The sequence below is a fragment of the Triticum urartu genome, chromosome 7A, assembly GCF_056163025.1.
Source record: "Triticum urartu cultivar PI428250 chromosome 7A, HENAU_Tu73, whole genome shotgun sequence".
Lineage (NCBI taxonomy): Eukaryota > Viridiplantae > Streptophyta > Magnoliopsida > Poales > Poaceae > Triticum > Triticum urartu.
In genome coordinates, this window is record NC_141879.1 from 641246821 (window position 1) to 641260248 (window position 13428).

A 13428-nucleotide genomic window follows, 5' to 3' on the forward strand; every position below is an offset into this window, starting at 1 on the left:
CCGGCGAGTATGTGGACTCGGGCCAATTTTGCGGCCAGAACAGAGCCCGCATACTCGCCCGGCCCACAAAATCTTTTGCCGCAGCACGCAAACCGCAAGCCCCGAGCACTATAAGTGCGGTTCCGCGACCCTTTTGTGGGTCCAAACCCTATCCCCCAGCCGCCACGAGCCACCCAATTCCCCTTTCTCCTCTCCCAATTTCTCACCGCCGGCGACCCTCCGCCCCGCCTCCAGCCGCCAATTTCTCGCGAACGGCGCGTCCGGTCCGACGGCGCGAGGAAGCGCGACGCGCGGAGGTGGACGAACCGCGGGCTTTCGCCGCCGGCGCGCTTCGACTGCCGCGAGACAGTGGAGTACGACCGCCGGCGCGCGTCGTTCTCCTCCGCGCGGTCTTCGTACGCCGGATCCTCCTCCTCCTCCGTCGCGCGCTTCCTCCCCGTGAAGAGGGAGTGGTCGGACGAGGAGGAGGAGCCGCAGCCGCCGGCGCCGTTCCCCTTCGTGCCGGTGAAGGAGGAGCCCGAGGACCCCGCTCCGCTCGGCCGCTGCGGAGTCGTCGGGCCCGAGGACTTCGTCGCAGAGTTCGACGCAGTTGCTGCCGCCATCGCTGAGCGGAGCGTGCGCGAGGAGGAGGAGCGTCGGCGCCACGCCGAGGAGCTCGAAGCCCTCGAGTGGCGGCAGGCGGTCGCCGCCAACCTCGCTGCCACGGAGAAGGCCGAGGAGTGGCGCCGCATCCACGCGGAGCAGGCGGAGAAGTTCTTCGATCTCTGCAGCTCCAGCGAGGACGAGTGAGCGTCCGGCTCCTCCACGGCGTCGTCCGGTTGCCACGACCTCGCCGCCGTTACCCCCTAGTACTAGTTTAACATAGTATGTAGTATAACTATGCTTGTAGTTTGATGAACTATGTAGTATGCGATGAACAATGTAGTATGTGTGATGAACTGTGCTTGCGCAATTTCTCCCGCGAAAGAAGTTTTTCAAATTATGCAGGTTTAGATACGGGTTCTGCTCGGACGCGTATGTTTTTGACCCGCAAAAGCGATTTTCGTTACGGGGTCTTTCCGATGGGAGATGGTAACTCGGGATATCTTCAACCGGTTTGGATGGCGGTCATGTAATAGGATAGGCATGTAGTTTACCTACCTAGTTTTAGCCAGCCGGTTGTGGTGTCTTCTCTTGGCTAGTGGATGTTTCTAGCCCTTTTTGGCTCTGTGTGAGCTTTCTTTGCTTTTTGTTACTTTTGGAGACCTTGGAACCATGTTGGCACTGCTTTTTTGGTTAATAAGATGGCTGTATGCATCTTTCTGATGCAGAGGCCGGGGAATTCCCCCTTTTTGAAAAAAGCGATTTTCGTTAACCCGCAAACGCGTTTTGCGGGTCGTATTTTTTCGGGGTCTGCTAGAGTTGCTCTAAGGAAGGTGAGGGTATTTATGTCGCAGCTTGGGAAACAATGCCACGCCTCGAGGCCGCCTCCATGCGTGCAACCACCCATGCCCACGTGCCTCGGGTTGAAGTGCTCAGGCCTGGCTCTGAAAAAACGGCCGATTCGGCCGTTCCCAGAGCCAGGCCCAGAGGTGCTAAGGTTCACGCGGGGCACCTTTTGGATGTGACCCAACCAACCAAACGGCCCAATTTCTTCCCAAACAGGCCCTACTAAGGGTAATGTGAGTAACCATACGCGTCATAAGAAAATACAAGAAGCTAATTCCATATATCATAGAAAAACATTGTACATCAAAATTCATCAATCGACTCGACGACAATCACCAGATCAAGTAAAAGAGCTTTCATTCCAATCTTCTTCATGCTCAATGAGAGCATTTGGGCGTAGTTTAGAAATTGGAGGTACAGTTTCGAGCTGCTAACAACACTTGCATGAGCAAACTTGTACACAATTTCAAGGAAAGTATGTCCAAAAAATTTACATTGATCTTTTGAAAGCACCTACATCATCAAATAATCAAAATCTCGCAAAGTGCCTCTTATCATTAAGAAAAAGTCTAATCCATCATCAAGTTTTAAAATACATTTTTTTAAAGTTTGGGCACATAAAGTTCGAAACCAACTCCAGATGAGCCATGGCTCCTAGTGTAAATGTGTTGGAGACATCAATGATAATTCCAAGTTGTAGAGCTAGGGATTCCTAGCTAAGCTATCTTCCGAAGGGGCTAACTAGTGAGGAAATTTCAGGGCCAATACTTGATGAGATAATTCGTTATATGAGAGAGTGGACTGTATTATTCAATTGATATCATGGGCTATTTGTGCCCGCAACTCCCGAGACTCCAAGGTGCTAACTCGCAACCCACAGCCATCGAGGAGCTTTGCAAATATAGCTAATTAACATCTACCAAGGAGCCAATATTGCTAACCTCTGCATAGGTAAGTTAAAGGCACCTTTTAAAGTGATAACTTGATGGGACAAAGGTCATCTCATCTGTTAGTACCAGCTGGTTGTGTGACAAGAAAATAATTTTGAATTGAATTTGTGATTTCAACTAATCAAATAACAGGAAACAACTCCATCTTATTACCATATTTTACACTCTAATTCAATGTTTACTTGATGGTCACGTTGACAGTTTCAGACTTTAACCAAAATTAAGTGTCGAAATATCATATCATCATCTATATATCTTGTACTAGACATTCATTTTGACCATATTTCCCATAAAGAAACGATCTTATCAGACATATTTAAATGGACTACTCACATCCTTAGATTAAACTGACTACTCACATCCTTAGATTATATTCCCCGTAAAGAAACCAGCTTCTCGAAAATGACCAATGATTAGTGACATGTTAACTACTCCCTCCGTCCCATAATATAAGAACGTTTTTGACACTAATGTAGTGTTAAAAACGTTCTTATATTTTGGGACAGAGGGAGTAGATGTTTAGTACGACCATAACACATGCTTAGATATATCTTGAAGCGTGCATGCTCTCGGGGTTTAAAAACACACTGTTAGGACTTGTTGGTATAGCTTCCCAAGAAACAATAGAGAAGTGTTATGTTTTGATATTATGCACATGATCTGCTAAACATTGCACGAAAGATGCAACTAGGGGTTGTACATCCATCCAGGTCAAGAACAAAACCAAAACCAGTTCCCTAACATAATCTTTGTGCAGACCATCAAAGCCATTGATAATATCATAAAAGTAGCTAGCATTATATCTGCTCTTTGTGATGGGGTGTTTCTGTTAACTACTTGCCTTCCATCTCTAAGGTCACATGAAGCCTTGTGCATACATGAAAAATAAGGATGAATATAGGGAAAAAATGGAGAAGGTACACAAAATAGTGTGACAAAGAAACAAAAGTACAATATCGAAATGCTTGAGTTATCAAATGGAAGAAAAAACAGAATAAGCATACGAAGAGCATTACACCTTCCCCGGAGCATTTTGTGCGTTGTGATGAACACGTTTCCTTTTGATGTTCCTTTGGACCCGAGTGAGAAGAACATGATGTGTAACATAAACTCAGTGCACAAAAATTCACAGAAAAATGAGCTAGAAAAAGAAGAATGAGAATAACATTTGATGACATACAATCATTTTTAGGTCATTTAAGAAAGCGATCTTGTTAACGTATTCTGATGCACACTACATGGGGTGAAAATAGTCTATGAGGAAAGAATACAAGGGATTACAAGGATTATAAGATCAGACAAAAAAATGTTGATATATTGAATGATACCTCCTTGTAGTTGTCGAACTGATGTTTCTCTTTCACATGACCAATCATTTTTAGAGAATGATTACCATCTTCATCACTGCCTAATGTGTCATTGTTCCTGCCCATTTGTACCCTTGTATCCAAATAATGAGAAGAAAAAAGGGAAAAATGAACTCGTAGTGCATGTGTGAGTGAAAAGGCCAGTATGAGGACAAAACAAATGACAGTGTGCTACGATGACTAAGTTTTAAACACGGTGTACATGCTACTTCCGACTCATAATCTTCCCCCAATTCAACAGAGAAAAATAAGACCAGTAGGAGCTACTCTAGGCTCTAAACTATCCCCTATATCATACACGGTGCAAATCAGAATATGAAGTTCATCAATAATATACACAATGACGAATGAAACAAAGTGAAGTACAAGAAAACCCGATCAAACCATGACAAGATCGTCCAAATTTACATCTAAATAGTAAATAGAAAAAAAAACTTTGCAGTAGTTTTGGGATTCCCATGCCTGATCAAAACAAAATGATCAATTAGCTTAGTCCCCATATGACATCCAAGCTGCGTGGTCCGGGTGCCAACATCAGAGTAACTATCAATCAGTCGCCTACATACACAATGATAGTTGAACAATCTAAGTCCACAAAGAACCGGATCGACAAACTCAAATTCACATCTGACACGGAACAAAAAAATAAAATAATCCCTTTCTCTCTTCATGTATCCATATAGGGCAGTGATGGGCGCCGGTCCGCCGGCCGAAACTTTCGGCCGGTCGGCTCTCAACCCTTCGATCGCGCCAATCGTACGTGCACGATCTCGCGGGTCCCTGCTTCCCTCCCGCACGGATCGCTTCGTCTATCTCATGACGCCAGTTCCTATCCAGATCCACAGCTCGCGCCGCTGCTGGTCTTCCCTCCTCGCCGCACTCAGATAAATCTGCACAGCTCTCCTCGTGCCGGTCGCCGGTGGTAGCTGCTGCAGTCGCCGGTTGCAGCAAAAAAATGCGGCCCGCTGCCGTCGCTGGAGATAGCTGCTCTGGTCATCGGTTGCAGCAAAAAATGGCCATGGCCATCGCCGGTGGTAGCTGCCGCTGTCGCGGTTGCAGCAAAAACGGCCGCTTTCGAGGGTTGTAACACTGATTTTGCCAGTTCCAGCTAAAAAATGGCGCCGCCGCTGCCGCCACACCATGGCCGTCGCCGATGGTAGCGAAAACAGCTACCAGTTGTAGCATTCGGCTGACTACTTGTAGCAAAAAAACTGATGCTGATTCCAGCAAAAATCAAGACGATGGTAGCAAAAACAGCTACCGGTTGTAGCATTCGGCTGGCTACTTGTAGCAAAAACTGATGCTGGTTCCAGCAAAAATCAACACGATGGTAGCAATTAAGGATGTTAGTTCCAGCAAAACAAAAAGTAGATGGTAGCAAAAAAAGAGCGCTAGTTCTAGCAAACCAACCAAATAGACCGTGGTAGCAAAAATTGGGGAAGGTTCCAGCAAAAGAAATCCATGATTCCAGCAAAAATACCACCGTCTCCCGTCACTGATCGTCTAGTCGCAACACCTTGAGTCTTTGGTTCTAGCATCTTCAAGCTATGGTTGTAGCATTCCTCACAGCGGTTCCAACACCACGTTCTCTCCCTGAAGCTTTTTGGAAGCTAGTTGAAGCTTTCTCGTTGTCGGTTGCAGCTTTTCTCTGAAATGCTACAACGACAACGGTGACATTGGTCTCAGCAGCAACGCACCCCTTGCTACAACCAGTGTCGCGTGTTGCTACCACTGCGTCGCACTTTGCTACAACCGCCATCGTGTTTTGCTACAATGCAAAAATTGGTGCCGTTCTCTTCTTTGCTACAACCAGCGCCGCCATGCTACAACCAGCTTCAATTTTTCCTGCAATCGACGCCGCGTTTTGCTACAACGAGCATCATGTTTTGCTACAACGCAGAATCTGGCATCCTATTTTTTGGTACAATCTGTCGCCGCTCTGCTGCAACTGACTTCTTGTTTTGCTACAACCAGTGCCGTGGTTTGGTACAATCGGCTCCTCGATTTTCTACAACCGACGTCATGTTTGCAAATCGACAGCATGTTTTTGCTACAACCACTTCTCCAGCCAGCTACAACCAGTGTCGAGTTATGCTACAACCGACTAAATCGGCGGTGTGGTTTGCTACAACCCGGTGCTACAACGGACATGGCTACGGGCTGTGACGACGACGAGAACAAAACGATGCCGGAGACGGGGTGCCTCCGTTCTGCAAGAGCTGTGGCCAGATCTACGACGAGAACAACCTCGGATCAAAGCGGCACGCTGGCGCGACCAACAGAAATCGAGGTTGGGGACACTGGTGGCGGACGAGCGCGTGTGGCGTGGCCACGCAGGAGGCCGGCGAGCGCGGTGAGCGCGTGCGGCGCGGCCGCGCAGGAGGCCGACGAGCGCGGTGAGCGCATGCGGTGCAGGAGGCCGACGAGCGCGTCTGGCGCGGCCGTGCAGGAGGTCGACGAGCGCGGGCTGCGTGGGCGTCCTTTCTTTTTCTTTGTTTTTTTCCTGTGAGGTGGACGAAGAAACCACCACGTCTCTCTGGTCATTTCAATTCAGTTGGATCGCGTGGCCCACGCGAGTCCGGCGGAATGACTCGGCCGATGCGCCGGGTGTAAACATTACCCATCCATATATCTATGTTGAAATGTGTATTTCCGTTATGACTATAATGGAAAGGGCAAATCCTGGTTGGAAGAAAAGAAAGAACGAAATGATCACTATCCGGATTTTGGACATACGAGCATGTGGCTTACCAAACATTCGGTTCAAACAAAAGAAATAATGTGTGGGATCAGACTAACCGGTCAGATGGATATATTTGCTATTTTCCGTTTCCCGTATTTTCCAACAAATATAAATAGTAGTTGAAAAAACAGAATCTAAAGCACGAATCTCCAAGAAACTTGCAACGGTAGATACCTAGGCAGGGTAGGTCCTCCCGTATACGAATCGGAATCGCTCGCTCTATCGTCTTATCTGTATACGCCAATCCATACCAACTTACCAAGCCGGACTCGGCAACTCCCCGGTCAATATAAGCAGCGGAGGAAGCACGGCGTCGATGCACACAGCAAGCGCTTCAGCCATCAGATCAACCGCGTATTTGCAGGTGGTATTTTGATCCAGCGTCTGCAGGGCCATGGCCGTGGACGATGAGATGTCGCGCCGGTTCCTCCCCTGGGGCCTGCCCCTCAGGAGCGGTTCTGGGTACAGGGTAACCCCGAGGCCGGACGAGCCCGTCTATGTCACCGGTGCATACCTGCTCGACTCCGAGAGCGCAGTCGGCCAGGGCGCCGTGGACGCCTGCGTCCATATCGACACGCGGAACCTCCTTAGCGCGTTGCTGTCGCCGGAGAACCCCCGCGTGGAGCTACAGACCCCGGTGCGGCTGGAGATGGACAAGGAGTGTTGCTTCCACGTGGTGCCGCATGGAGGCGATTCCGACGCCGAAGCAGACACGGACGCCGATGCTGAGACCGGCACAGACGTCGACGCCGACACCGATGATGACGCAGACGCCGACGCGGTTATCGTCATGTTCGAGGGTTTCCTTGTTACCCCGCAACCTCTTGACACGGCGGAGGAGGAGGATGACGACGCGGAGGAGGAGGAGGAGACTGGCAGCGACGGCGACGGGTACGAGGAGAAGGAGGATGAGGACGACGCGGAGGAGGAGGAGGACGAGACTGGCAGCGACAACGGCGAGTACGGGGAGAAGGAGGAGGGGGAGACTGACGCTGAGGTTGACCGAGACGTGGCCAGGGCGAGCAGTGCCGGCGGCAACGCCAAGGAGCTTCGACAGGTTGTAGCTATAACTATGGCATTCCTAGGCATCCTTTTGTCTGTCTCTACGTTAGCATTCCTCGGATTGATAGTGTAATAGGGAATCCATCGATGGGTGAACTGCGTCGTCACTTTTATTTGATTTGAAGGTATAACCGTGCCCAATCATTGTGTTGGTTTAATCGAAGAGGAAAACGTATGTTCTGGTATTGTGTAATTCCTGCATCCTTTTCTTTTCTGGTCGGTGAATGTGGCTGTGAGGTTTCATATATGCTCATTTTCCGAAAATGCCAAACGAAGACCGAGTTTCATGGAGGTCTTTATTTGAAAACTTTAAAATTCAAACTTTTCAGCTTCTAAACATTCTGAAAATAAATACATGTATACCTAGATACATAACGTACATGTGTGCAAATTTTCAGGTCGAAATACATTAAAACGCGAGCTACACAAAAAATACAAATATGGGGCTTTTTATCATATGTACTATTCATCTTTAAAGTCGGTGATTTTGTTTTTTTTGTGCAGCTTGCAATTGAAGGTATTTCATTCTGAGACCTTTTACACATACACATTACATTCTTGCATACTTGTGTATTTTTTTTTCAGAATGTTTTGAAACCAAAATTTATGAATTTTGAATTTTTTAAAATAAAAGGCTCCATAAAGCTCGGTCTCTAAAATGCCCTACTCCTCATTTTCACCTTAAAAAGTCTATAAGGGCATCCCTCAAATCGTCTGCATATGTTAGAATTAGTCCGAGGCGCACAGTTGATCAATTATAGACCCGCAAAAAAATATTTATAGACCAAGCAATCATATGAGATACGGCATCAAAATTTGTTAATGAGATTCACCATCATGGCTACATCCTCGGGGCCGGGACGTGATTACGGGCGCTCCACCCCCTGATACCGCTACAAGACCGCACACTATCCACCTAGGCACCGGCACACACCACCTGCTCCATCTGCGTGTCTGTGCTATTATGTTGGCATAGGTTGCATTGTGTATCTACCTCACATACATAAGAGGCCTAGGATATGCCATATTAGGACACGACTCCGACTCCTATCTACACATCGTACGACTCAGAGTCCAACTGTAACCTACCTTGTAAAAATATTTGATACAACCCTAACAAACTCCACCTTGACAAATATTCTGCACCACCTTGAATTCATCTATGTGTTAAAACTCCATGTACATTGGACTTAAGATTATACCATGAGCATTGCTACTACTCCCGGACTAAACTTGACTTCACGTGCAACCGTAGATCCTTCCTTCCTGTCTTTTTCGTAGTCAACCCTCGAGCAAAATTAAGATCCTCTTTACTCTATGTTGTGCTCCCAACTTTCAAAGTATTCGTTCAACATTATCACACACCGGTCACTGTCTGCGTGAAAGTAAACAACTCACATATTGATCACCACGTATAAGATTTAGCCGAACTCAACGGCCAAGCTCTTTCTTGACTGATGTCTAACACTTGAAAAAAAATCACCATCATCATGTGTCACCATGAATCAAATTCGCGGTTGTCTCGCATTTTTTTCGGACAGTCTTTGTCATGTCCCACAACTATAGTACTCTGCCTCATTCTGCATTTTTCATCCGCACTTTGCCATGTGCACTGAAACACCACATAATATATAGCCATATACCCTCTCAGCTTTTGACAACTTCAGACTTTCCGCCACTTTATCAGATTCTACATGGTCAACTCCCGTCCATCAATCAATACCAGTAGACCCAGTCACCAACTTGAATCTGGTTCTCGCCAACATTGCTTCAGCACCGTCTGCATGCTTTGTCTGACCACATGTCTGACCATCAGTGCCTTGGCTTATCACTGTGTCCCATGCTTACCGCACACCTCGTCGCTATCACCGCGTCGAGACTCTGCAGTCCTTGTCGAGTCTCCAGGGCCGCGAACCCACACCACTCAACCCCTACTGCAAAGAATCACAAGTCATCACCGACTGATGCCGAGTATCACGTCACCATCAAACCACTGGGCCCAATTCAATCTATGTATCTCTCGTTATCCTGCTGAAATAGGATTTGACTCTTCCAAGTCTTACACCATAGCATCTTCATCTGCACAGAGTGAAGTCTTACACTAGACTCCAGCTCCACGTTCAACAAGAATCCATATAGCTGGCCATGCTACATTGTGCCCCATCGATTTCAAGCTCTCATGTGTACACTAACTTGAATCAACCCTGTGCCATAGTCCCGTCGAAGCCGTATAAGCCATCAGGCCTGCACCACGTGTTTCCACGCCCCAGAAGTGAGTCACCATCTGCATCACCCTCCTATGTCGTTATTGCCGTCTTTTGCTTTGACCAGCATTCATGTCGATCCATTAGACTATCCAGTCCGATTCAGCCGAAATTATCCAACTGCAAGCATGCTTCACCCTGCGTCATGTCCATCCCGCACATCTTTGTGCATTGCTTAATACCATGTATATGGATGATCCTTGTATGACGCATTCCAGGCTATTCAAGCCTTATGCGTACGTCGCCATCGTCTCGCACACAGGCTCCATCTTGATAGACTCGGCATCATGCTGCATCTCCAACAAAAATTATTTGGACACCAGGTAGCTTCTTCCTTGTCAAACATACTTGGGTACTGTGCTATTTTCCTTTAACAGAAGAAACTTCCAATGCCTCAATCTAGCAACTCTTCATGCACCTACTCCTAGGCTTCTTGCCCCACGCGTCTTGAATCTCTAATGCGATGCATGCAACCAGACCTCGCCTGAAAATTGATCTCTTCCAATCAAGCCCGCGCTACTTGCGAACATATAATTTTTTTCAACAAATCTCATACGTAATTCGTCCCTCGCCTCAGCCTCCGATCGCCTTCGTCTCTGGCTCTCACGCAGAACCACCACGTCCCGGCCTGCCCAACCTGATCTAGAAAAAATGATGCTTGTTTGTTTAGTAAAAAAGAATCACATATCCTGAACATGAAAACACCACCCCTGCCACCCCCTTATCATTTTGAAAAAACACTAGAAAAAAAAACCATAGAAAAAAATCCGGCCACCCCTGCCCCTCCCTCTTTAATCTCAGCCCATTGCTACCTCTTGAGCACTGCGTTGGTTTTCCCTGAAGAGGAAGGGATGATGCAACAAAGTAGCGTAAGTATTTCCCTCAGTTTTTGAGAACCAAGGTATCAATCCAGTAGGAGGCTACGCGCCAGTCCCTTGTACCTGCACAAAACAAATAAATCCACGCAACCAACGCGATAAGGGGTTGTCAATCCCTACACGGCCACTTACGAGAGTGAGATCTGATAGATATGATAAGATAATATTTTTGGTATTTTGTGATAAAGATGCAAAGTAAAATAAAAGCAAAGTAAAAGCAAAGGAAATAACTAAGTATTGAGAGATTAATATGATGAAGATAGACCCGGGGGCCAGGTTTCACTAGTGGCTTCTCTCGAGAGCATAGGTATTCTACGGTGGGTGAACAAATTACTGTTGAGCAATTGACAGAATTTAGCATAGTTATGAGAATATCTAGGTATGATCATGTATATAGGCATCACGTCCGAGACAAGTAGACCGACTCCTGCCTGCATCTACTACTATTACTCCACTCATCGACTGCTATCCAGCATGCATCTAGAGTATTAAGTTAATGAAAACAGAGTAACGCCTTAAGCAAGATGACATGATGTAGAGGGATAAACTCATGCAATACGATGAAAACCCCATCTTGTTATCCTCGATGGCAACAATACAATACGTGCCTTGCTGCCCCTACTGTCACTGGGAAAGGACACCGCAAGATTGAACCCAAAGCTAAGCACTTCTCCCATAGCAAGAAAGATCAATCTAGTAGGCCAAACCAAACTGATAATTCCAATAGACTTGCAAAGATAACCAATCATACATAAAAGAATTCAGAGAAGATTCAAATATTGTTCAATGATAGACTTGATCATAAACCCACAATTCATCGGTCTCAACAAACACACCGCAAAAAGAAGATTACATCGAATAGTTCTCCACAAGAGAGGGGGAGAACATTGTATTGAGATCCAAAAAGAGAGAAGAAGCCATCTAGCTACTAACTATGGACCAGTAGGTCTGAGGTAAACTACTCACACACTTCATCGGAGGGGCTATGGTGTTGATGTAGAAGCTCTCCGTGATCGATGCCCCCTCCGGCGGAGCTCCGGAACAGGCCCCAAGATGGGATCTCGTGGATATAGAAAGTTACGGCGGTGGAATTAGGGTTTTGGCTCGGTATCTGATCGTTGGGGGTACGTAGGTATATATAGGAGGAAGTAGTGCGTCGGTGGATCAACAAGGGGCCCACGAGGGTGGAGGGCGCGCCTGGGGGGGGGGGGGTAGGCGCGCCCCCTACCTCGTGGCCTCCTCTTTTATGTCTTGACATAGGGTCCAAGTCTCCTGAGTCTTGTTCGTTGAGAAAATCACATCCCCGAAGGTTTCATTCCGTTTGGACTCCATTTGATATTCCTTTTCTTCGAAACCCTAAAACAGGCAAAAAAACATCAATTCTGGGCTAGGACTCCGGTTAATAGGTTAGCCCAAAAATAATATAAATGTCAGGACCCTGATTCCAAGTCACATCGATCTAGCCGGTAAAACCTCATATCACTTTGCGGCCTCACGCACGGTATTCCCACGGGTGTCGCCTTACCATGGCCCGGGACCGTTTGCGCCTTTTGGCTCACGTATATGATAGTGTCACTAGCATCCATATGACTGAGAACCCGGGCCGACATGGCTAGTCGTGAACCCAGAGCGACACTAACCTATGGGGACAGGCATACATGAATCACATCGAGCATGTCGGTCAGCAGCGTGTGAATCCGGGCTGTAGCACTGGGCTAACAGGACTCCGGGATCCCGGGCTATAGCAAGCTAGGCAGGACTCCGGATGTCACCGCGTGACATTTCCCCGAAGGGACAAACACAGAATGAAGTGAAACGCATGCCGGCCAGTCAAGTGTCCTGAGCAGTAGTGCTGGGCTAACAGGACTCCGGTGAACCGAGCTGTAGCGGACTACTATGGCTCATGGAAGCACTAGACTACATTTCCCCATAAGAGAGGCTGCCAAGGATAAACAACTAGATTGTCGGATCCCACACATACCAAGCATTTCAATCATACACACAATATGCTCGATATGTGTAAATACAACATGGCATCACAACATAACTCTACAACTCAAGTATTCATACATTAGGCTCCGAGGAGCGAGATATTACAAACATAGGTATCATGACCCAACAATCATAGAATACAAATCAAGCACATGCGGAAGCTTAACATGTCTGAGTACAGACATCTACAAATTAAAAAGACTAAGAAGCCTGACTATCTACCAGATCCTGCCGAGGGCACAAGATCATAGCTGAGGTATCAAGCTAAACGTCGAAGCCCACACGGAACTACTAGTGAGACTGACGTCTCTCTGTAAAACATAAATTAAGCAAACGTGAGTACAAATGTACTCATCAAGACTTACATCAGTATCAACAAAGGGGGTGGTGGAGTTTAACTGCAGCAAGCCAGCTTTGACTCAGTGGCTAACCTAAACTACAACTGCAAGCAACTCTTTTGAGGTGGCGCACACGAGTCCACATATTCACCATATCAATACACCACTATGGATCCGCTCCCGTCTCCCTACGAGAAGGCCATCCATAGCACTCACGCTTATCTTGCGAGTTTTAGAGTATCCACTTTCACTTGTCTATGAATTATGCAAGGGGTCCAAGTTTCCATATACGAGGAATCCGGCTATTCGAATAGATAATGATAACCCTGCAGGGGTGTACTTCTTCACACACGCTCCCACCACTTATTACCATATACACGTCATGTATCTCGGCAACCTTCAAGCG

At 47.1% G+C, this 13428-nt stretch overlaps 1 protein-coding gene across 1 annotated transcript; it reads left to right on the plus strand.

Moving 5' to 3' along the window:
• The first annotated feature begins 6882 nt into the window (after window positions 1-6882).
• Window positions 6883-7631, plus strand: LOC147960962 (uncharacterized). The gene has a single exon (XM_087533603.1). It carries the CDS (start codon window positions 6883-6885, stop codon window positions 7621-7623), a length of 741 nt encoding a protein of 246 aa, XP_087389729.1. The 3' UTR covers window positions 7624-7631.
• The last annotated feature ends 5797 nt before the right edge of the window (window positions 7632-13428 follow it).